Source organism: Hydractinia symbiolongicarpus, chromosome 7 (assembly GCF_029227915.1).
Source record: "Hydractinia symbiolongicarpus strain clone_291-10 chromosome 7, HSymV2.1, whole genome shotgun sequence".
NCBI classification, from domain to species: domain Eukaryota; kingdom Metazoa; phylum Cnidaria; class Hydrozoa; order Anthoathecata; family Hydractiniidae; genus Hydractinia; species Hydractinia symbiolongicarpus.
The window spans coordinates 19,763,211-19,786,872 of record NC_079881.1 but is presented as its reverse complement, the minus strand read 5'-3'; the positions used below and the strand labels follow the sequence as shown (position 1 = coordinate 19,786,872).

The following is a 23,662-nucleotide window of genomic DNA, read 5'->3' as shown; positions in this document are numbered from 1 at the left end:
ACCTCTACATATTACAGCTGCAAAAAAATTTTTTGAAAAAGCTGTAGGTTTTCTGTAAACTTATTTCTTATTTGTTCAAAAAGTTAATAGCTGTAAACTTAGTGTTGTTTGCTTATAAATAAGGAATGTCATTATTTCCCTCTACTTAGGTAGCAACCCTTGCAGAACCTCAAACGTTTTAACTCTTTCTGGTCAGCTTTAACTCCCCCCCCCCTGAACTCCTTCGCTGCAAAAATTGATCCTCAACACCTTTTCCATCATAAAATTTCAACATCATTGAAAATCCTATGTTGATAAATTTATGTCGCTACGGTGTTAAACCAAAGAAAGGTGGAACTACTAGTGATATAATCAGTCATTTACAAAACAACACAACAATTTTATGTCGGTATATATTAAAACTAAACTTTGAAATATAGTATATACAAGAATCATTCATATTAAACTACAATACACGTTTAGTGTATAATACATACATTAGACCTACAATGTGTTTTCCAATTCCTGCCACAACCTTGAATTTTTTTGGTCCATGTTCATAACAAAATTGAGGAGATTTAAGGTGTTTTTATTTTTGAAGGAAATAAAGAAAATTTGGTGAGATTTTAAAGGTGATGCCACGATTGAAAAAGAAATTATTTTTGTACAAGTAGTATTTCTATGCATTTCGAAAACACAAACAAGCAACAAGTTATAAAATTTAAATTGATGTAATTTGCGGAGAAAGTTGCTAAGAGAGAAGATTCGAAGAGAGTTTGAATATTGAGGAGGATTGAGAAGTTTTAGGGAGGGGGTGGCAACACACCTAAAAATTTTTCAACCACTCATATTAAAGGCAATAAGAAAGGTGTTAATAATTAGACCTTTTCCTGCTTTAATGCCAGGGAGGTAGTATATTTCCACTTAAATTTTGCAACAAATATGTAAATGAAATCCATAATCAGTCCGTCACATTGGTACGTTGCTTTTTTCTCAGAACACCAATACCTGCAGGTTAAAGACGATCTGTATGAATTACTAAATAATGATTAATCTATTTAAATAATAAGAAATAACTTTTTTTAAGGTGTTGCTATCCTGGGTGTGCATTAAAAATGTAACAAATATATATATTATACTATTGCTGTAAAAATTTCCACATATGAAAACGTCTTTTTTTACTAAGGTTTTACTTTCGCTACTATTCATTGAAAGTCTCCACTCTGAATAAATATTCCCTCTGTTCTTCTACCAATTTAAATTTTTAGTGACACATCGACTATACCAAATTTTAGCAAAAAAATACACTTATAAGCATGACATTTATAAGCATCTGTAGGCTTAAATTTGGTCATTGTTTAAGTACATGCTAAGTAATATGCGAAGGCTAAGAAAATGTTGTGAAGTTTTTTTGTGAATTTTTTTTTAATTTATGTCTGAATGTATGTAGTGAGATTTAAGTTGTAATTACTGATGTTTAAAATTCAAATGCAATATTTTGAGTCTGATCATGTGGTTATCATAAGCATATTCCAATAAATCTTTTTGCCAATAAGCATAGCCAAGTATATTTTGAGACTGAAAAAGTACTTTTTTCATTAACATCCTCAAGCCTCATTTTGAAATTTCAATTGCTTATACAAAAAAAAATTCTCTTTACAAGGATTACCATCCATGAGAAAATTCAAACACATTTTGTTACACAAAATTCCTGGCAAAATCATAACATATTTCACAACAATAAGCACTCTGTACTTTCCATTGTTAAAGAACAAAAATGAAATCAGCTGAAACTAAATCTGTCAATGATGTTTTAAATATATACTTGTTCGATTACTTTGAATTTACCAAGCCTAGGTATCATGAAAAGATTATCACTTTCTCAGTCTTTAACAGATATTCAGGTTTTTTCTTGATTCTCTTTCGTCAATCTTGATTCTAATTCACTGGTGCGTTTCTTGTCGATTACTTCCAGCTCTTTGATTTTCTAAAGGAAAAATTATATTTATATAACTCTATATTTATAAACTGTTCAGCATAAGAATTTTTAATGCAGCCTTTCTGATTCTCATCAGCATTGGGAAATTGCCGACGAGGTAACAAATGTTCTATATTCACGCTGGTAAGTTACTTGTTTAACCTAGAACTCAAATTGTAAATGTTTCAAAGTCAATTTCTCTCTAGACTTAAAAGTTTCTCTATATATCACAAAATACATTGCCAAGTGAAACATGAAGTCGGCAGGCATGGCAAATATATTTTAGGTTGGGAAATTATTGGCGACGTGAAATAAATGGGATCACAACAGAAAAAAGACAATTCGAATTTTTTTCGTTTTAATTCAAAAGTAAAAAAAAGGCAAGTTTATTTACATGCAAAAATAAAAATAAAAAATTATTACATGTTTTGTACAGAATTTGACTTTTTCTTTTTTTGGATCTCACATGTGAGGGAAGAGGAGAAAGCCTAACATAGAACTTTCTATTAAAGAGTTCACAGCAGCTGCATTTTTGTAAATCAGTGTTCAATGATGATTAATTTTCCTTACATGGTAGTATGCTTAGAATTTTTGTTGTGGAATAATATAGATATTATTATGTCATGAACAAGCAAGTGTATTCTGGGCTATGTTTCGATAGCTCTATTGCTATACGCTGGGAACTACTAACAATGCATTTAAGATCAATTTGACGCTAATTTTGTAAAATTACCTGAGATATTTCAGTTTGTATAATTGTACGATACTTTTTTCCTTGTCCTAAACTTTCCATATCTTTCAGAAATTGTCTACGTTCTTCAATCTCGTCCAACACTAAAAAATAACCAAAACAAGAGTAACATCATCAACAATAACAACAGTTACAACAAAACACGCTTTGCAAGTTTTTGTTTATAAGCTTACTGACGCAGAGTAATAATGGTAAATCGGGGAGGGGGAGAGGAAAGGGGGGAGGGTGTAAATAATGAAGGGGGAGGGTTAAATAATATGGGGGAAAGTGTAAACAATATACGACAAGGGGAAAAAGGGGATAATTTTTGGAATTTTCAAAGAAACCCACAAATTATTTGATAAATTTTTATGAGATATATACAATATTATTGTGTACAAAAGGCTCAGTAATTTAACAATCCAGTAAGTATGGTTACAAATTATGTTGATTACATATGCTGGAGAAATAATTATTTTATTTGTGTGTAAACTTTGTGGGTTACACACAAATAATAGATATAAAAAATGACATTTATGTAAAAATAGCTCTTCTGTCTGTTTAAAATAGTTGCATGTAGATTTTTGGGGGAATTCCTGCAGATTTAGTTGTCCTAAAGATGAACGAAATAACGATGAGGAAAGTGTATGATGGAAGACATCTAATGACTAATCTCTTCTCAATAATAATAGCCATATTCTGTTCAAAATGGTTGCCTGCCTGTTAAAAATAGTCGCTTTGAGTAAAAAATGCCACTATAACTGCAGAGTGTGAGAAGTATAAATCCTCTGTCCTATCTTCCCAGAAATCTAGCTTTTATATCGACAAGGTTTGCCTTTTTTTTTTAGGTTCTCCCTACTGCTTTATGTATTCTTATACTTTTTAGCTACATGCAAAATTTGAATATATTTATTTTGAAAATTTTATTTATACGCTTAGGTAATCTGAGAGATTCATCCGATTACGGTTTTTTATAAGAACTAAAAGGAAACCTTGTTCTACATTTTACCAACAAAGCCTAAAAAAGTTCTCAAAACTAGAGGACTGACCTCTACAAAATATTCTTCGTAAAAAAATCTTGTACAGGCTCTTACGTTTTTTTTAACAAAAATACATGAAACTATTGCATCAGTAGCCATGAAAAACAATTATAAATATTATTCAGAATCGCTAAACTTACCAATATCAAACTCATCTATCTCTTCTTCATTAGTATTGACAGCAAGTGGTTGGTGTTTAACTGGCAAACTAACTTCTGGTATGTCAACACCATATGCCATTTTGTTTTGAAGTTTCCTTTTATCTTTTTCGGTGATCAATTCTAAAAACATGCCAAATTGCCCCACAGGTAATTTTTATGACCAAGATACATTCAACAAATCTTTTAAAATAGACATTACTATCATTCTTGCATTAACTAGAGAAAGTAATGTTAGTCTAAAAAAATAGTTCAGGAAAGTGTTTGATTTGTGTTTATCTGCATATCTAATACCATCTTCGAAAAAAACGACCAAGATGGGATGGCTAGTTGTAAGTTGTGGATATTTTCTTGTAAATTAGCTTTCATATGAAGCCAAAATTTGTATGTTGCAAAAAAATTGTCACAATCAGCTGTCACAATATTTAGTTATAAATTGTCGCCAATTCTAATACACGGTTTGCTTCTTTATTTAATGGATACTGACTGGGTTTTAATGTTGTACTGTGAAATACAAAGACCGAGTTCAAAAGTACAGACCAAGCTTGCTTGGTCTGTGCCCTGACCTTTGTATTTTATAGTGCAACATCAAAACCAGTCAGTATCCCTTTTATTGACCTGACTTTTATTGACTGACTGCATCTTATCAAAAAATAAATATTACTTTGTAAACAAAAAACAACAAAGCTATTTTTTGGCTATTCACAAGCAATGCATGCATGAATTTAATACTTTTGGAATTCAAGATTGTTCGATTTCCAAGTTTTGTAAGTTCACAAAACAAATTTGAATCATTGCTTTTATAAATTGAGACGAAAAGATGGTTTTAGCTGAACTACTTTTATATTTTTTGTGTGATATGAAAATGTTGTTTATTTCTTTACGTTTGTTTATTTGTTTACGTTATGTTATATACCATTTTAATAATGGCTTTCAAAACTGGTTAGTATACCTTCATACAAAGCCATGTTAAAATAAGCTGTAAACCAATCAAATAATGGAGTTTTTTCATAACAACTGTTTTTTTAGATCAGTTAGGAATAACACATTATATACGTTAAAGTCATCTTTTAAATATGCAAATGTAATGCACTTACTTCCAGGCAGAGGTCTGTACACATCCTTAGGTTCATCCTGTACCATTGTATCAATTGTATCTTTCCTGCGTTTGCCAGACATAGCTAAATGTCTTCCGTTAAGGACTTTTGGTGCGACAGGACTAGGTGTTGGAGATGCCTTTTGTTTTGACTGACTGCTCGTAGGGTTACAAGAAGCCGGCAAAGATTTACCATCTAAAAATGATTTTGAAAATCTCAAAAACTAAGAAAATTACAGTTAGATACGATGAGACTTTTTTTTTATTTTGGAAAACATTAATGTAGAATTAAAGAAGCATTTGTGTTCAAAAAAATAAAAATTGTGTTTTTCCATCATTTTTGCTATCCCAAAAGCTACCCATAATGGCTTTAAACTTATATGACATTATAATCCAATTCGGACAAAACAATTTTATAAAAATACCAAAACACTATATTTCCTTAGAGTTGTTAAATCATAAAAAATATTACGTCATAAATGTTATGATTTTACCTGCTTTACAAGGATAAGGAAGTACAAAAAACTTGACAAGTGTGTATAAATGTACAACAGTATTCTTTAAAAAAGTTTTTATAAGCTTTGGGTGACTTATTAATATATATTGTTACATTATTTTTGTGTGTCATATTAGTGTGACTAAATTTTTTACGTATTTCAAACTTAGGCTTGTGTTTTCCTATTTCTGCAAATTTGATGATGTCATTGTCAAATTTTTTAGCTAAGTTTTTACTTAAGGCCTGAGTAATGCTTGTTTAATATTTAAGGCCCCAGAAATTTAATAAATCTTATTCAATGAATGCTATACATAAAGACATTCACAGCTTGCAGTAAACTTCTTCAAAACGGCACACTGTAAACATTTTAAAATATTGTTCTCCCTTGTAGATGCACATAATCCCTGTAGTAACACGAAATTGACAAAAAAAGAGCATGATGGTGGTTGAACTTAACAAATAACCACTGTTTTTCCTGCATAACCTTTGTGGGTTATTTTATGCATTAGAACCATGTTTTTATTGCATATTACCTTATTATGCAGGCTTTTTCAGGAATATTTGAGTAAGTGTGCAATAATTCCCATGTGGAAATCAAGTAACCGTGTGGGGTAAAATGCACGTGCAAGGGATGTTACGTGTGCGATACTGGCTCCGAGGTTAATCTTTGTTGTGCATTCATTTTTCGGTAGAAAAGTGGGGGACGTTTTGAATTGTGAATCCCAAACAAGATGATCGAGCGTCTACATATAGTGACTCTATAAATCTTTACTTCCTTTTCTATCTAAATCCGAAATAGTATGCATGACTATACTGTCATTTTCATAAATTTATTGTTTATTTTTCAGGTCATCACAAGCAAATAGGCAAATATATGCTTCGCTTGGGTTTCGTTTTTTAATTGTTTGAATAAAAACACTTGTGGCATAAAGAAAAAACTCAATTAAATTCGGACCTACTATGGTTTTCAATTGTTTTATCAAATGAAGAAATTATCTACAATTAAATCCATGATAAAATGTCTGTTCCGCCTGTAAGTGCAGTTTTGCAGACTTGGTTTATGCGCCTCTATCAGTGTTCACCTCTGTATTAGTTAAGCACCGCATGGCTGGATTTCTGGTGTAAGACCTGGTTAAGAACGATGAAGGGGCCGGGCAAAAGAGAATTATCTCTACGTAGTTATTTTAACTAAGTCAGGAGTCAGTGAATTAGCTAGGATGGTCAGATTGGCTATGAATAGGCTTGCCCGTGGATTAGAAGGACCAGAACTATTCAATAATTCTGAGATTCAAAAGTGTCTGACCAAGACAGAGACGTTTTGTCCGACAAAAGTTTGAAACGAGCTACGGACATGTCCGCCCGGACTGGAAATGTGGCGGACATTTTGTCTGACGAGTCTCCAAAAATTATTTCGAGGGCTGCCATCGCCGCTACAAAATGGATATTATAGGTTGATTTTCTGGGTTTTTCTGGTAAATAATAAAACTATTGACAGTTACCACTATTTAAAAAAGCTATTTCACTTTCCTGTTTTTGTTTCAAAATTAAGATGTAGATAAAATATAAAACTCACTCAACATCATTAACAAAAAATTCAAGAAAAGAAACTTCATTCTTCTTCTTTTAATCAATAGATTAATGTTAGATAAATGTTTTAATCATTAGATACATTGTATGAAACATTATAAACTCAACATTGAGTGAAGACTGCAAAAAAATGTTTTTTAATTGAAAAGTTGAATACAAAATAAATAACGTGCAAGCATGAGGGCTCTTGTTGTTGTTTTTTATCTTCTATTGAGCACAACAGTGATCTTGTTATTTAATTTTCTTGCTATCTGCACTTATACAGTCCATATAGAGGTATAACCACTGCACGAGGGAACATAATAAGTTAAGGCTCAACCTGCTAGTGTAAACAAAGCATTACTATATATATATACGTACCCTTTATGGTTGAATTTAGTTGTCTTCTTTGAAAATTTGTGAGTTTTGACTCCTTCATCATTACTAAACACAAGTAAAAGTATAATTATTTTTTGTAGAGCTTATCAAATAGTATAATTGCTTCAAAGTTCTATCGAATATTGTGTAAACAATGACTGAAAAAAAGATGCTCAAAATATTTTCTCCACTCACAATAATTTCAAATGGCAAAATCTAGACAACCAGAGCTATATAGTCACCATCTTTCTTTTATCTTTGAAAGTGAAATTTATGATAGCCAAAACCAAGTTAGTTTCAAAGCAATGGCACGGTAGTGGTTATAACTCTCGCACTTTGTGCGGGAGACCAGGTTTTAACATGGCCGAATGAATGTTGGCATAGTCCAGGGTTAACCCAAGTTCAGTTTGGTTTTAAGTTTGGTTTGGTTGTAAGTGACGAAACTTGGTACAAAGAAGCCTCCATATGGTGTGACTTACTTAGTGGCAAAATATTTGGGTTGACATGTCATTACAAGAAGTGATCTGGGCTTTGAAATGGTGCAAAAATATTTGTAAAAATAATGTATTTAAGATAGATTATTATCCCAAAAAGATTTTTTTTCATAAATTACTTTTTTGTTATGCGATAAAGATCAAATATTTGTTCACGCGTAATCATATTGGGTATCAATTTTTACTACTCGATTATGTTCAAGGTTATAACTGATAGCCGACTCAAAGAGGAAAATGATTTTTGTATGTAGCTAAAAGAATTTTTTGAAATTTTTCTCCTATTTCCCATCAGGATATTTTCTTTTTCTTTTTTGTCTTCCAAAGTTGAATATAATTTACTGTGAAAAACAAGGCGAAGCCAGTTTATAAGTTAACAGCAAATAAAAATGTCCTATCGTCATAAAACTTTTATATTATCAAAAAAGAAGAAAATCCAAAACAAAAATATTTGACTCCCTAGCTAAAATAAGATTAAAGCAAAAGGTTTTTACTGTCGATCGCCAAGCTAGCACTAGTCGAAAAGATTTTTGTTTCTAGAGTTTGTTTTTGTTTTACCCATACTTAAGTGCATATAATTGCAAATGTGAGGGAACACATGCAGCATAAACAGAAGATGTGAAAAACCTGTTAACAAATAGTCATTACCATAGTGATCAATTATTATGCAGAAGTATAAGACTTCTGTAAGAAACTTAAAAGCTCTTTTTCACAGTGTTAAATTTTTAAGAGTATCACTTACGTTTTAAATCTCTTTTACACAAGTATAAAGGATGTGGGGTGGAGAGCACGCTTAGCAAAAACAAAAAGTCTTGTGATCACAAAAAAGCAAACTTGAGAAATTAGTAGTTTTGTAAAAGAGATCGCATTTGTAGGAGAGGGGTCATTTAAACCTTCAAGTTATAGGCTTTCTAAAAATTATACATTAATTATATCAAAATAAAGTTTTGGTGAATTAAAAGCATTTTAAAATATCACACCTTTTTTGCATAAACTATTCTCAGAACTAGTCATTAAAAAAAGTCATACAAAAATATTAGGAATATTTACAGGTGGTGTGAAGATAAAGGAAATCGAGTGACAACTTTCGAACCATGGTCCTGTAGACTATCTATTCTGAACAAAGAATCTTTGCGTTCTTTTCTTCGAAGTGGCTACAAGTACGTGACCGTATTTTAATTTTTTTTTGCTACAATTACGTGAATGCGTAAAATGCTGGTCAGCGTACATAAAATCACCACTGACGCCCTTTGTGCGTGGTGTGGAGAATATTGCAGAAGGTGCGAAATAACATTCCTCGTGAGTTATTTACAAGTGAAAGAATTGTTGTTGATTAAAAAAAATTAATTTATTGAAAATGAATGTTGGTAGATTTGTGGTTTTGACGAATTGCTAAAGGCTATTAATGAGCATGAAAAGTCAACTTTTACACAACTGTATGTAAGGAGTTCAAGATCAGTAGAAAGTGCAGCAAAAAGAGCTAGCAAGAAAGTTTTTGGGAAGAGTTGAGGTATGCAAAAATAGACTACGCTTGCATTCATGGGGGGAAAGAATTTAAATCAGCTTCTACTGGGAAGCGCAAACATAATACGTAAGTTTTTTTTATATATATTGCTATCCGTATTTTTTTTTGTTTTAAAAATTATTTTTCTGTGAAAAGATTACATTACTATCACTTTTTTTGCAACTTATTAATTATTAACTGGGATAACTAGATTATGTAATTTCTTTACCAGTGCACTTGCCAATACTTGTACCTTCTGAATTATAAATTTTAGAACTTACAAAATGGGATTACATACCTTATCAAAGTGAGGGTAAAAAGTTCTGGACAAAAACTGTATGTGAAATCAATTACAGGAGAACATAATCATCATGTAACTAAAGTAAGTCACCTTGATCGTATGCACAGAAAAAAACCTGACCGTATATCATACTTGCGGCGAGTCAAATATTCCGTTTTTTCTTACAGGAATGTTTTGATGAAAACCTTTCGCTGCAGGCATCACAAATGTTAAAAGTGAAATTCAAAACCATATTTCCAATCTGTGTGGGAAAAATGTTATCTTGAAAGACCTTCATAACATGAGCTCAAAAAACAACGAGAGTGGCCGAAATAATGTACAACAGCTACTTGAAGAAATGAAAAGTGTGCCAGGTAAATTTAAATGAAAGTGAGTGTAGTTACTATTCTTCTATAATAAAAAATTCCGATGCGGAAATAAATGTAAGATAATAACTAACAAATTTTCCTTAGGGGCAACTGTGGTGCTGGAGACATAATCTTTTTTTCAATCGTCACAGCGACGAAACAATTAAAAAACATCATCTGGCACATTACTTTCATAGTGGAGCGTTTACTGAATCACAATTAGACACATGCATGAAGTGGCTGTGTTCTTCATTCCACACATTAAAGCTGAACTATTTGACAAAGGTACACATATTTTCGTTGCAGCCTCAATGTTCTTTTTTTGACTAATATGAGCATCATATCTTCTTGATAATATTCTTAACATGACCGTAGCCTGAAAACATATAATCAGCCTTGTAACATACGTGGTCAAAGTTGTAGAGATGTAAATAAAAGCTCCTAGTACAGAGAACCCTAAAAAGAAAACATCTTTTCATTGTCAACTCTCAACCAACCCGCTGGCCAAGCGACTTCTAGAAAAAAGAAATACGTAAATGCCGTACTTCTAGCAAAAAATAGTAAAAATACGTGAATGCCGTACTCACGGCTGTTTCGTTACGGTCAAACCGCTGACAAAATTAAGATGGCTTCCACAATTTTTTGGAAATTTTGTATTTTTATCATTTTTTAAGTTATTGAAACTTTTTTTGTATTGTTTTAATTTTACTGAATTAAAAAGTATTAAAACGATCTACTTTTCTCCTTTTTAAATATGTAAATATGTTATACATGTGTGTTATAAATTTCGAGTTATTTTGTCGAACAAAACACACAAAACTAAAAAAAACATTATTTTTAGCGAAAGTATACCATCTTTCCAACCTTGTACCAACGCCGCGCTACTAGCTACGGACTTGAAAATTGGTATGGTGGGCATGGAAACATGGTTCTATTGGCCGGTACCGTGCACCGTTCGTCTCGCAAACTATAAACTACTTAAATTTTAAGTTAAAGTCTTCTTTAGGCGCTAAAAAAGAGGAGAAAAAGTTGCCAAAGTGGTGCACGGCGATTTGATGTAGTGTGATCCCTTTTCTGTCTAATTAAATAATTATCTAAACTTGTAAGCAAGTCACAGTGATGGCGTTTAATGTTTTGGTAGGTATGGTTTTTCCCAGCAAAATTATGGCAACCCGGTGATTACTTTTAACTTGATTACTCGACCCGGGAATCCTAGTCCGAAACCGGGATTTTTTGAAAATGTTGGATAAGCGAGACAACAGTGTCTTAGCAATTTTGAAGCTAGCTAAAGTTTGGCAGAGCACGAGGTAAGGGACAAAACAGTAAACTACTTTATTTTGCAGGGATTTTAATATTATTTTTTTGCTATAAGTCACCCTTGATTTTAAGAAATTGTTTTATAGCTTGTAAAACTTCAAACGTGGATAATTGTTATCTTTTCTAATCTTTTTTCTTCTGTTTTGTATTTTTCTATAAAGAGTAGCTATATTTTGGTCCTACAGTTTTGCATTTTGCATCGTGTTTTGTAGCTAAGTCACTTAATACTTCTTTTTTATATTTAGTTAAGACTTTGGTGGACTTTCTCAAGATGAAATTGTTGAAATTAATGATGTTTTTGGCTAGCTAGCTAATCTTGGCTTTATCACAAGATTGGGTGCTATTTTATACAATTTATAAAGAAACACAAAATGATTGCTTTCATCATCATTCATCATTCTCGGCTTAACTTCCGTTTTCCATGCTAGCATGGGTTGGATGGGGTATATTAATGACCCTCTTCCAATCTGATCTAGACTGTGTTAGATCTAAACTCAACTTCCTTAAGTAAGTAAATACATTTATTTGTTAAGTTAGATTACAAAAAATAAACTTTTTAAAAAAAATAAATTGTCTAGAGTATAAATAATGCAATAATCTAACCTAACAGGAGAGCTAGTCAAATAGATAAATCTAATCAAGAACTAGCCCCCTGTCAACAAAAAAAAATAAGATAGACATATATATATATATATACGTGGTAGAAATCAATTAGAAGACAAAGACAAAACAAACAAAAAAACACAAGAAAAACAAACAAAAAATCAATAAATGAAATAAGATAAACAAAAATTAAACAAAATTAAATAAAAAAAATATAGCTATATATATACAAAAAATGAATAACTAATTAAACTTAAATTTAAATTTAAGAAAAGCAAATAAATTATTAGTTTATATATATTCCTTATAAGTATTTACTTAACAATTGATTTGTAATTATTTTTTTGGACTGGTTTTTAGATAGTGATGACAGCTTTTTATCACTGTGTTGGTTATTAATTGTATTCCAGCAACGGATTGATTGATATTTTATACTATAAATTCCATACCGAGTGGTACTAACATTTGGAAGTATTAGGTTATTGTTTGATGCATTTCTAGTATTATGGGTATGAGTATTTGCAACCAGAGAGAAAATGCCTTGCAGAGGTTTAGGCAAATTTTTATGATAATGATCATACGCAAATAAAAAGTCTTTCAGCTTAATTGTGTCAGGAAAAGTAAGTATTTTGGATTTATTAAATAATAGAGAAGTAGGGCTGTTTGCAGGTTTGCAGTTCATAATTTTAATTGCTTTATTTTAAAGGGAGATAATTCTATTCAGGTAGGTGCTTTTGTTATGTCCCCATATTTTACATTAAGTTAGATGTGATGAAAAGAAAGCATGATATATATTAGTTAAAATATTATAGGAAATATAGTGTCTTATTTTAGATAATATCCCAATGGATCTGGATAGTTTTACTTTAAGATTATCTATGTGTATATGCCATTTTAAATGTTTGTCCAGAGTGATCCCTAAATATTTAACAGATTCAGAAGGTAAAATTTTATGGCCGTTGATTTTTATTTTGATATCATAGTCAATAGATTTGTTTGGATGGGTAAAAAGGATGATTTCTGTTTTACTAGCATTTAGGGATATTTTTTTGGCCCGGAGCCAGTTGCAAAGGAATCTTAAATCAAGGTTTAATTCCTGTGTATCAAAGTCTGTCCTTATAACCTCCTGCCAAGTCTTTCTTGGTCTGCCTCTCGGCTTTGCCCCAGGAACTATCAAGTCTCTACAGTTTCTTACCCAATTATCCTCCTCCATTCTTTCCAAGTGCCCCAACCAAATTCAACCTTCTTATCTGGATAACATCTTTAATTCTACGGAGACTTAGCCTGCTTCTTAGCTCATCTGAACTCTTTCTGTCTCTCAGACTGGCGTTACACATCCACCTAACCATTCTCATATCCTTCCTTTCTAAATGGTCAAGATCTTCCTCCTTCACTGCCCATGTCTCACTACCATACAAAATAACACTTCTTACACAGGCCTCATACAACCTACCTTTTACCTCAATTGACAGGACTCTGCTAGTCAACAAAGGAAGTAACTCTCTGAACTTTTTCCAAGTAGAACCTATCCTGCAAGTAACACTTCTTCCAACACCCCCTTCACTGCCCAAAATATCACCTAAGTAACAGAAGTTCTCAACTATCTCTAACGAGCCACTGTTGTACATCATTAAAGCTGGAAAAACTTCATTCTCTATAACCTCACCTTTGAAATGCTTGCATACAAACTGTATGTCAGCTCTTAACCTTCCACTAATACCACTGCACTTCTTATGTACCCAATGCTTGCAAGTCTGACAAAAAATTGAGTTACTACCAACCCCTTTCCTGCAAACTCCACAAGGCCACTTTCCAACTACAAGGTCACACTTGGCTGCAATGCTACTAATCATGACTTTAGACTTTGCTGTGTTTACCTTTCTCTTCTAGTCCTTTCTTCCACTTCTCAAATTTTTTAACTAATTCTTCCATCGACTCTGCTATGAGAACCAAATCATCTGCATACAATAACTCCCATGGACAACCTGTTCTGAACTCCATCGACAGCGCTTCTAAGACTAGGATAAACAACAAAGGACTAAGTACAGAACCCTGATGTACACCAACATTTACACTAAATTCATCACTAAGTGAATCGTTAATCCTGACACGCTTTGTATATATTTAATTTATATAATAAATAAACTATTTATGCATAACTTGAGATATTTTCTACTAGCATGATAAACTAGAATGTTGAAACTGTCGACTCTGAATGACGTTTTATTTAATGTATGATGTCACATATTTGGCCCAAAAACCCTTAGGACCAAAGCTGACTCTTGGACAATTTCGGACAGATAAATATTACATCTACACCATCTTTAATGGCCTCAGAATCCGAAGTAATGTTTTTTATTCAGTTAATAAACAAATTTTAAGCATACATTCAGGCTCTAAAAGCCGTTTTTCACATAATTTCTCACATTTGGCCCAAAAATAACCCTTTGGACAATTTCGGACAGACTAATATGTCATCTACATCATCTTTAATGGCCTTAGAATCCAAAGTAATGTTTTTTATTCAGTTAATAAACAAACTTTAAGCATACATTGAGGCTCTAAAGGCCGTTTTTCACATAGGTCTCACATTTGGCTCAAAAATAACCCTTTGGACAATTTCGGACAGTAAAAAAATTAAGTGATTTTCATTCCAGATATTTAACCTAACCTGTGGACCATAAAAAACATATTTCCTTAACTTTATTCTAGAGATATTGTGGAAGACATTCATCTAAATGATAATTTTTAAGTCATTTTTAGACATTTTGGCCTAAATATACCAATTTCGGACAGGTGTCCAAAATTTTTTTTCTTTTAATAATATGGACCATCTATCTGAGATTAATATTCTTTTTGCAGAATATAAAAATTTTATTTCGTTTTTGAGATATCCTGTTATAACTGAGAGGGTAATTTGAATTATTTTTTCGTAACATTTTTGTCCGCTTCGAAACAGCTGTGTACTTCTAGCAAAAAAAGTAAAAGTACAGTCACGTACTTGTAGCCACTTCGTTTTTTCTTAGGAATGTGTGAAAAGCCATTAAATATTGTAATGTCTTAACTAGGTTACATATAGCCTAACTAGGCTACAATGAGTCGTCTAAATAGGTGGTATGCCCTAATTAGCCTACCGTCGCACCCTGACTGAAGAGGGCATATCATCATCAAATTACTTTTTCGTAACATTTTTATCCCCGTTTGCGAGGTATTAAAGACAAAGGAACTTACTGCTGTAGAAACAAACAAAAAAATTCATATTTATAACAAAAGCAAAAAGTAAAAACATGCTCTCACGGTTTAGGAGTTCTTGTGTTTCCTTACTGACTTGAGGCTTTGGTGTTCCAAACATGTTTCCTCCCGAACGTACTCTACCCGACGCCATATTTGTTTTTAAGTTGTGGTCTAACCGCCGAAACTTCAAGGAACACACTCTTTTCTGCCATAAACGACAAATGGAGGCTGGCCACAGTCCGCGAGGAAAAAAGTCGTGCATATTTCACAGAACGGCGGCGTAGCAAAATTGTCAACGTTTCCTCGTGTGGTGGTGATATGCGATAAATTCACGACTTCAATCCTTTCAAAAACAGGCTTCGTCAGGAGAAGAGGTAAGTTAAATCTATGGAAATCCATTGAATCTTGGTAGAACTGATGTAATAGATAGTTTGGAACTGGAAAACACATACAATACTTCTATCTTTTGATGTAATTAAGAGCAGTGATGATAAAAAAGGATGCTAGATTCCTGAATGCAATGTTGATACAACCCTTGGCTGTCTGAGCTCTTAAACATGTTTCGCAAGTGTAGAAACCTTTTAGCGTTTTCATCTATTGAATTTTAACGCCATTGTGTAAATTATAGTTTCTATCCATCACTTTTAAACAGAACTGATGAGGGAAGACAGCACCATGGTGATGGACTTCACAGTTCTCGAGAATATGACGTTTTTAGTTACATATGTTCTAACTATTAACGTATCATATTTTCTATATATTAAAGCCGCAATCCATAAACATGGTTCGAGTCAGTGTGTTAAATGATTGCCTTAACTGCATGGTAAATGCAGAAAGAAGAGGACAACGGCAAGTTCTGATCAGACCTGGATCAAAAGTCATTATTAAATTTCTTACCGTCATGATGAAACATGGTGAGTCCTGGTAATGTTTGCTCATGTTATCTATTAATTGTTTCTCCATGATGAATTTAGCAACATATCTGACACCTCTGGTTCGAGGCCTTGTGCCTGTGAACAGAACATGCTATTAAGCACTGAGAGAAACTTATTGCTAGCTAAATATTGATACCAGCTTTCTAATCTTTTTCTGAACAACTAAACTGCAAACAACAAAAACAAAGAAAGACTGAAAAGTAAGACTTGGATTCAATGTGCAAGCCTTTGTAACCAGGTCAATCGAATGTGCTGCTTTGCATCTCAGAAATTGTACAGCGATATTTTTTGTATTGATGGCATCACGTTTTAAACAGGCTGGGCATAAGAGTTGCGACGAAATCTCCTTTTTAAATCCGATACTTTCACTTACACTAATAATAATATTATACATTTTTTTGACCTCAGAAATTAATAGGTTTAAGCTAAGAAAAACAAAAAGTTCCTTAGAATTCGCTTTTTCTTAGAAAATGCAGCCACCCTGTTTTACTTTCAATCCTCTAATTTCTCTGTATATTGCTCTATGAATGTCAATGTAATGATGATTTGCACTGGGTTATGAATTCTGATTCTAACTTGCTTATCTGAACTTTTTAATTAAGATACGTAAATGATTTGTTTCCTACTTGCAGATTTCCATAAAAGAGTTTTACTTTTAAGGTTACATTGGTGAGTTTGAAGTTATTGATGACCATAGAGCTGGCAAAATTGTTGTAAATCTTAACGGCAGAATTAACAAGGTAAGCTGGTAATTACAAAACATTGAAACTTTTGTGGCTGTGATGAACACCAAGTGTATTAGACTAGAGTCGCAGAATTCTTGTGTTGAGAACCACTTGTTAATCTGAGCAACTAACATAATTTATATAGTGGGATTGCTTTCTTTTATTTAGACTTGTTAATAATAGTATATTTTTCATCATAGTGTGGCGTTATTTCTCCACGTTTCGATGTCAAATTAAAGGATATTGAGAAGTGGTCTAGTTATCTTCTTCCATCTCGACAATTTGGGTGAGTAGCATTTTGTCTACTGCATGCTTCATACTTACTATGATGAAATGGGTAAATGCCAGTTCTGCTGCTGATGTCAGTGATGTGTAACTTACCCTTTCTGTCTGAGTAAATCAATCTGAAAAAAATTATTTTTCAAGTCGTTTTGTTGCAAATTTAACAGAGTCTTTGTTGTTTAGATATATTGTGATGACCACTTCAGCAGGAATCATGGACCATGAAGAAGCAAGACGAAAAAATACAGGAGGAAAAATTCTTGGATATTTTTATTAAAATATAAGCCTCTTTGAATCAGAATATTTTTTATTGTTTCAGCCATACTTAAAACAGCTGATTTATAAGCAGGGTTGCCTTACATAAAATATTCTTTTTTCTGACCAATCAGATTCATGCAGTACTGTTCCGGACTGGAATTTAAGCTTTTTTGCTAAATGTTTTTATTGTAGTTTCTTAAAATTTTGACAGCTATTCTGCTCAGTGTGGCGCAGAAATACTGCATGCACTCAAACTAAATGTATACATTACATTTGGGTCCGTATGCAAAACCATCTTGGCTATGTACAGGATGAACTTTAGCTTAGTTGAAATCAAATACGTAACCGCTAAAAATTTTGGTCCTTGAATTTTGTCGCAAAAAGTTTATCTAGGAAGGTAGTATGTCGATGTACATGTTTGTATAAAGAGGGTTAACTAGTTTTGGATAATACAGCTACTTCTCCTATAACATCTGTTCTTGCAGATTCTAAGTAAACATTAGATTTATACTTAGTTTCTTCCTCAGCGAAAATTACAGTACACGATTTCTCTTGGTTAAGACATTCCTTATTTCATAGCTTTTATTGGAACATTTTAGATTCCCCCTTTTATTTTGGAACACATCGGTATGGCTAAACAATTTAATTAAACGCTTATACAAAGATCGGTTACATATAACAAATATAAAGTTTTATCTTTCCATGAATAGAAAAGCATAATTTTATCGGTTATCTTTTCATAGTTGTCAGTATTTTAAAATACTGAGTTTCGAGACACCTTGACCATCATCATTCTCACCTTAACGTCCGTTTTTCCATGCTAGCATGGGTTGGACGGGGTATATTAATGACCCTCTTAGATAGATCTTCTTATCTGGATAACATCTTTAATTCTACGGAGACGGAGACCTGCTTCTTGGCTCATCTGAACTCCTTCTGTCTCTCAGACTGGCGTTACACATCCACCTAACCATTCTCATATCATTCCTTTCTATACGGTCAAGATCTTCCTGCTTCACTGCCCATGTCTCACTACCGTACAACATAACACTTCTTACACAGGCCTCATACAACCTACTTTTTACCTCAATTGACAGGACTCTGCTAGTCAACAAAGGAAGTAACTCTCTGACCTTTTTCCAAGCAGAACCTATCCTGCAAGTAACACTTCTTCCAACACCCCCGTTACTGCCCAACATATCACCTAACAGAAGTTCTCAACGAGCCACTGTTGTACATCATTAAAGCTGGAAATACTTCATTCTCTATAACCTCACCTTTGAAATGCTTGCATACAAACTGTATGTCAGCTCTTAACCTTCCATCAATACTACTGCACTTCTTATGTACCCAATGCTTGCATGTCTGACGAAAAATTGAGTTACTACCAACCCCTTTCCTGCAAACTCAACAAGGTCACTTTCCAACTAATAGGTCACACTCGGCTGCAATCATGACTTTAGACTTTGCTGTGTTCACCCTTACCCCTTTCTCTTCTAGTCCTTTCTTCCACTTCTCAAACTAATTCTGCCATCGAATCTGCTATGAGAACCAAATCACCTGCATACAATAACTCAAGGGGACAGATATATTTCGCGTAAGTAGTTTTCAACATGTTGCAATGAATCAAATTTTAAAAGAACTGATGTACCACATTCTGTTATTTATCCAAACTATTCCGGCTATGTGAATCAAATTCATAAGTTTGTGGGAGACCCCAAATTATAGCAAAACTAACGGCGCTTGTAATGCCCAACATTTCTTGTCCTTTATCGGAATCTGACGAATTATGAAATGTACGTAAAGTAGTGCTATTGTCTGTACCAATATGAAAAATATTTTCTAAACTTTGTACTTGTATGACTTCGTTGTCAACAGTCAAGCTATTTGAAAGGTCACTGGTTTGTGTAACCTAGACATGTGTACAAGATCACCTGGATTCTAAAAAAAAACCTTTTTAATAACGGACCAAACGATCGCAAACAGGGAATTATACATACATTGTGTACCAATAAATGTTCCAAGCCTGACATCCCCTTGATGAAAAGATCCCTGCACCGACTTTAAAACAGAGACCCAGGATTAGTTTCAACATCACCGGAAAGTAGAAGAACCATACGGCGGCAGTTTCATACGCTGGGTTCACAATAGCAGTGGGGACGTGTGACCAAGAAAAAAGAACCTTTAAAAATGGAGAAACCTCTGTCATGTTATATAAAAAACACATTATTTCGCAGCGGGCTCAAAAAATTCAGTGAGTTCACCAATAACCAATAAGTTCACCAAACAAGTGTCAATAAATTCAACTCAAAGTTCAGTAAGTTCAATTTATAGTTCAAGTCTGAATATCTGATTGTCTGAATACCTAGCTTCTTTTTTTATACTCTGTCGAATGATGGTTGTCAATGTTGAACCTAAAAGTAGGAAAAAGCGATTCATTACGTGCATAATTTTTTTCATAGCTAACTATTTATGCAGCTATTTTATATTTTTAAAATTTGCTGCACACACAAATTTAAATTTATTGTAATTTTTTTTATTTCATTGGCAAGGTATATTCAAATTCACATGTCTGTCAAATTAGATAGAATACCAAGTCCTCACGATTTTCTATCTAATCTGGCAGACATCAGATGAGTTGTGGGGTGACGTAATGTTGTGATTTTAGTATCGCCATCCACAGGCATCACATAGGCAAAATATTTAAACAACATAAAATCAGGTTGAAAAGTAGAAATTTATTAAAACATGCACTTAAAGCTTACCTCCCACTCCCAAAAGTTATACCCCCCAAAACGTTTATAACATTAGCCTATTGAAATCTACGAATTCGCCAGTCCTACATATTCTGATCTTCGGTTTAGCTTGTTGTACAAGTATATATACGGGTTAGCAATGACGCGTCCATATAGGGAAACAAATTTAGAAACTATATGATCATGTGCTTTTCACAAACTCTCACAAAAGGGTTTAAAACGTCAGGAAAAACCAACCAATGTACAGAAAACTTTATCAAGAAATTTGTATACCTATTGCATCCGTGTATAGAGTGAAATTCTGATTAAGAAAATGCCTCGAAGCATGTTGCTTTTGACAAACGGTTAATGAAATATATAGGTTATAAAATTTTGCGAACGTCAGCAAAGTTTTTCCCCAAAGAACAAAACAAATGTATACCCGTTGCCTTTATGGTAAAAATCTGAAAACACTAATCCTGAAAATGTTGATGTCATCAAGGTTTCGATTCAAAAACGGATTCAGGGACCCCGGCTCGGGAATCTTACCCAATTTAGTCCCAGGTAGTTCCTAGTTACCAACGCAGTGAAAAATGACTGACATCACCACCTCGTTTCTAAGCTTTCTGGCCCCAAAGCTAATATTGCATTGTATAATAGCTTTATTAATTTAAATTTAATTGGTGTTAAATATATACATGCTATTTACGTTGCGACATTCAATTTGAGACGTACTTTGGTGACTTCAAAAATAATATTTACTTTGCCGGACACAGAAGGACACAACTTTTGTATTATTATATAGATTAGGTTTTTCTATAAAACTTATTCGTTTGCCGTTTTCTCAACAAGATTTCTTGCAGACTACAAAAAAAAATGTTGTAAACAATTCTTTCACCAAATGAATAACGAAAACAACAGTGGACTCCGCAATAACGCACTTCAAGCAGCCGCCATATTTGTTTATAATGATCGGTATTAATTATATATATTTATGCTGATGTGTTTCAACTTAGTAAAGATAGTGCCAATGCTTGGTGTGACTGTTGTGTAGCGGTCAGCTGCAAAAACATTAGTCCATTTTAAAAACAAGTTGTTAAAGTTTTATGAAAGTCAAAGTAACATTTCAGCTGAGAACATCTTTTGATGATAGCATCAGTCCATAACTAAATATATTAATCTCTAGCTTACCCGTTGCCAGTTCCCAGTCCCCTCTTTCCATCAATGTTGAACGACTAAGGCAAATCGCACAGTCTATATGTAGGCTAGAGTGTGTCGTGATATTCGAATGTCGTTTTTTTTCATGGTGATGAAAATAATACTTTTGGCCGCATTTTTAGCTTCGTTCCTAGAGCTTTTTCTCCTTTTTGACCTACTGATGGCGGTTCAGGTTCTGTCCCAATAAAAAAAACCTAACAAGTTCTGGGGGGGGGGACGAGTATGGTCGCGTTTCTTTATCCGTTCGATACGTTCGAAAGGGTTGTGCGCAATTTTGATAAAAGCTCTCATGTTGTTCGATCACGAATACTTTTTCAAGGCTTTTACTATGTCACCAACTCGATTTAAAGAATTACTATCTTGGGTTACTCCTTTTATTGTGAAATTGTCCCGTTTTCGTGACGTTACAGGTCCCAATGAACGCTGATGCATTACACTATGGTATCTCATAAGTTGAAATGCTCAATTATCAACTGCAAGTAGTTTTCGAGTAAGTTTACTTTATAGTTAAAGTTGGTTAGATTAGAATAATAAAGAGATAGCAAACCAACCTGGTTTTCCAAACCATTTGGCCAACTGTTACCAATCAGTAATACGCATGTTTTGGTCATGATGAGACCTTGTGGTAGTATTCCATAAACATGGATATGATTCTATATCCAGGATAAAACTTTCAGTATCATAATCCTCTTGAGGTCTTATTGCTGCAACATCAACAGTAGTTTCTTCGTTAGAATTGTTTGATTGTTGCTTCAAAATTTAATGATAGAGCATATTCATTTCAAGTTCATTTTCGTTGTTTGCCATTTTCAGATTTATTATTGTTTATGTTTTTTTAAATTTTGCTGACGACTGGCAAAATTACGTAATAGCCAATGATATTTCAGTATATCAAATAAAATACTGAAATATCATTGGCTATTTGTTGCTAGGGAGAAAAACAACGTCACCAAAAATAGAATGAATTTAGCTTTGACGCTGAGCTCAACAGCTGCTCTCGAGCACAAAAAATCTCTCAACTGGCGGCAATTTTGTCAAAGTGCGCATGCACCAGAAAAAAGTAAAACAGCTTTTTGCGCTATAGCGGAAAATGCTGTCAAATGGAAACGAGCCTTAATGCTTTATATGCATTACATAATGAATTTTATGCCGCACGCTCTTGTCGCAGCGAATTGCCTATGACCCTTTGATTTCTCTTTCAGTGCAGATGTAAAAGACGCATTTCTTCTTGTTTCTCTATTAATGCCCGTATTAGCTTAAAATAGTAGCCGAATATCTGGAATCTATGCGATGTGTGATAATCTGCGGACCGGAATATACAGTACGAGCGAGCAAGTGCTTCTATGGACTAATGACTAACCTAAAATCTAAGCCTGATATTTTTATAATACATTTTCTTAAAAAAACGTGTAGTAGGCACCGATGAAAATCAAACATCACAAATTCTTTATTATTGTTTTTTTGCCGTTAAAGAATTTACATTTTTTTCGTAAAAATAAATACAAAACTATAGCTGTTATAATGTAGAATCTAGTAATATGTGATTGCATATCCTTGATGCAGCTAGAGTAGTTAAAAATGACAGGAGCAAGAAGAAGACTGTAATAGTCTTATCACCAAGCCCTTAATGAAAATTTCGACAACTGTCGCTGCTTTTATAAACACTGTTCTTGCTATAAAAAAAATTTACTTACTTACTTTAAGCTGTGTCCTCGCTTACAAGTTTTTAAAAGATTCCAACTCTCGTGTATAATATTACTTTGAAAAGGCATGTGCTGCGTTTGTTTTTGTCAACCGAAAAGACTGGTGTCAAGTTGATTTCTAAGGAATATGGTAACTAAGTCAGTCAATTATTGCAATATTTTAGGTACCTACACAAATTGCCAGCTATTGTGTAAGTCTTTATGCAGATAAAAATAACTTTAAATTGTTGAACTTCGAAACGAAAGACTTCGGAAGGAAAGTGTTCCTATATACGTAACTTGTGTTATTAGTTTCTTTTCCTTGACAAATTGACGTGTCATTATTTAAGTGACGAACAGGAAATAGATTGCTAACGGTAAAAACATTTAAACGTTGGAGATATGATTGCGCAACTAAAGGTCGTGTAACGTCTTTTCTGTGAGTTACCTACTTTAAGATAACCTCGTTTGTATGTATGAACCGGGATAATGTAAAAGTACTTGCATAGCAAGTATAAAGAAACGCTTATGTATTTGTCTTTCTTATCTTAACCATAGCCATAGGAAAAAGAGAGAGTCTCTAATGCAACGCTATAACAATAGAAGCAT

General features: G+C 33.2%; 2 protein-coding genes and 1 long non-coding RNA gene across 4 annotated transcripts; 2 read left to right on the top strand and 1 right to left on the bottom strand.

Annotated features, from left to right (window-relative positions):
* Nucleotides 1-2,014: 2,014 nt before the first annotated feature.
* On the bottom strand, nucleotides 2,015-15,556 carry LOC130649560 (UPF0193 protein EVG1-like). The gene is made up of 5 exons (XM_057455857.1): nucleotides 15,282-15,556; nucleotides 7,425-7,487; nucleotides 4,983-5,177; nucleotides 3,868-4,008; nucleotides 2,015-2,791 (listed from the first exon to the last, which is right to left on the bottom strand). The coding sequence occupies exons 1-5, from the start codon at nucleotides 15,478-15,480 to the stop codon at nucleotides 2,673-2,675; spliced, it is 717 nt and encodes a 238-aa protein (XP_057311840.1). The 5' UTR covers nucleotides 15,481-15,556; the 3' UTR covers nucleotides 2,015-2,672.
* Nucleotides 5,113-11,614, top strand: LOC130649563 (uncharacterized). Its single transcript, XR_008983063.1, has 5 exons — nucleotides 5,113-9,503; nucleotides 9,691-9,798; nucleotides 9,885-10,086; nucleotides 10,170-10,349; nucleotides 10,906-11,614. It is a non-coding gene; the product is annotated as an uncharacterized LOC130649563 (long non-coding RNA).
* Nucleotides 15,443-17,455, top strand: LOC130649561 (uncharacterized). 2 transcript variants are annotated; one of them, XM_057455858.1, is made up of 5 exons: nucleotides 15,443-15,592; nucleotides 15,985-16,132; nucleotides 16,814-16,893; nucleotides 17,079-17,164; nucleotides 17,344-17,455. In XM_057455858.1, exons 2-5 carry the CDS (start codon nucleotides 16,000-16,002, stop codon nucleotides 17,435-17,437), a joined length of 393 nt encoding a protein of 130 aa, XP_057311841.1. In that variant the 5' UTR covers nucleotides 15,443-15,592; nucleotides 15,985-15,999; the 3' UTR covers nucleotides 17,438-17,455. The 2 variants fall into 2 exon arrangements, with proteins under 2 accessions (XP_057311841.1, XP_057311842.1); XM_057455859.1 differs by having other exon boundaries at nucleotides 15,575-15,592; nucleotides 15,871-16,132.
* Nucleotides 17,456-23,662: the final 6,207 nt, after the last annotated feature.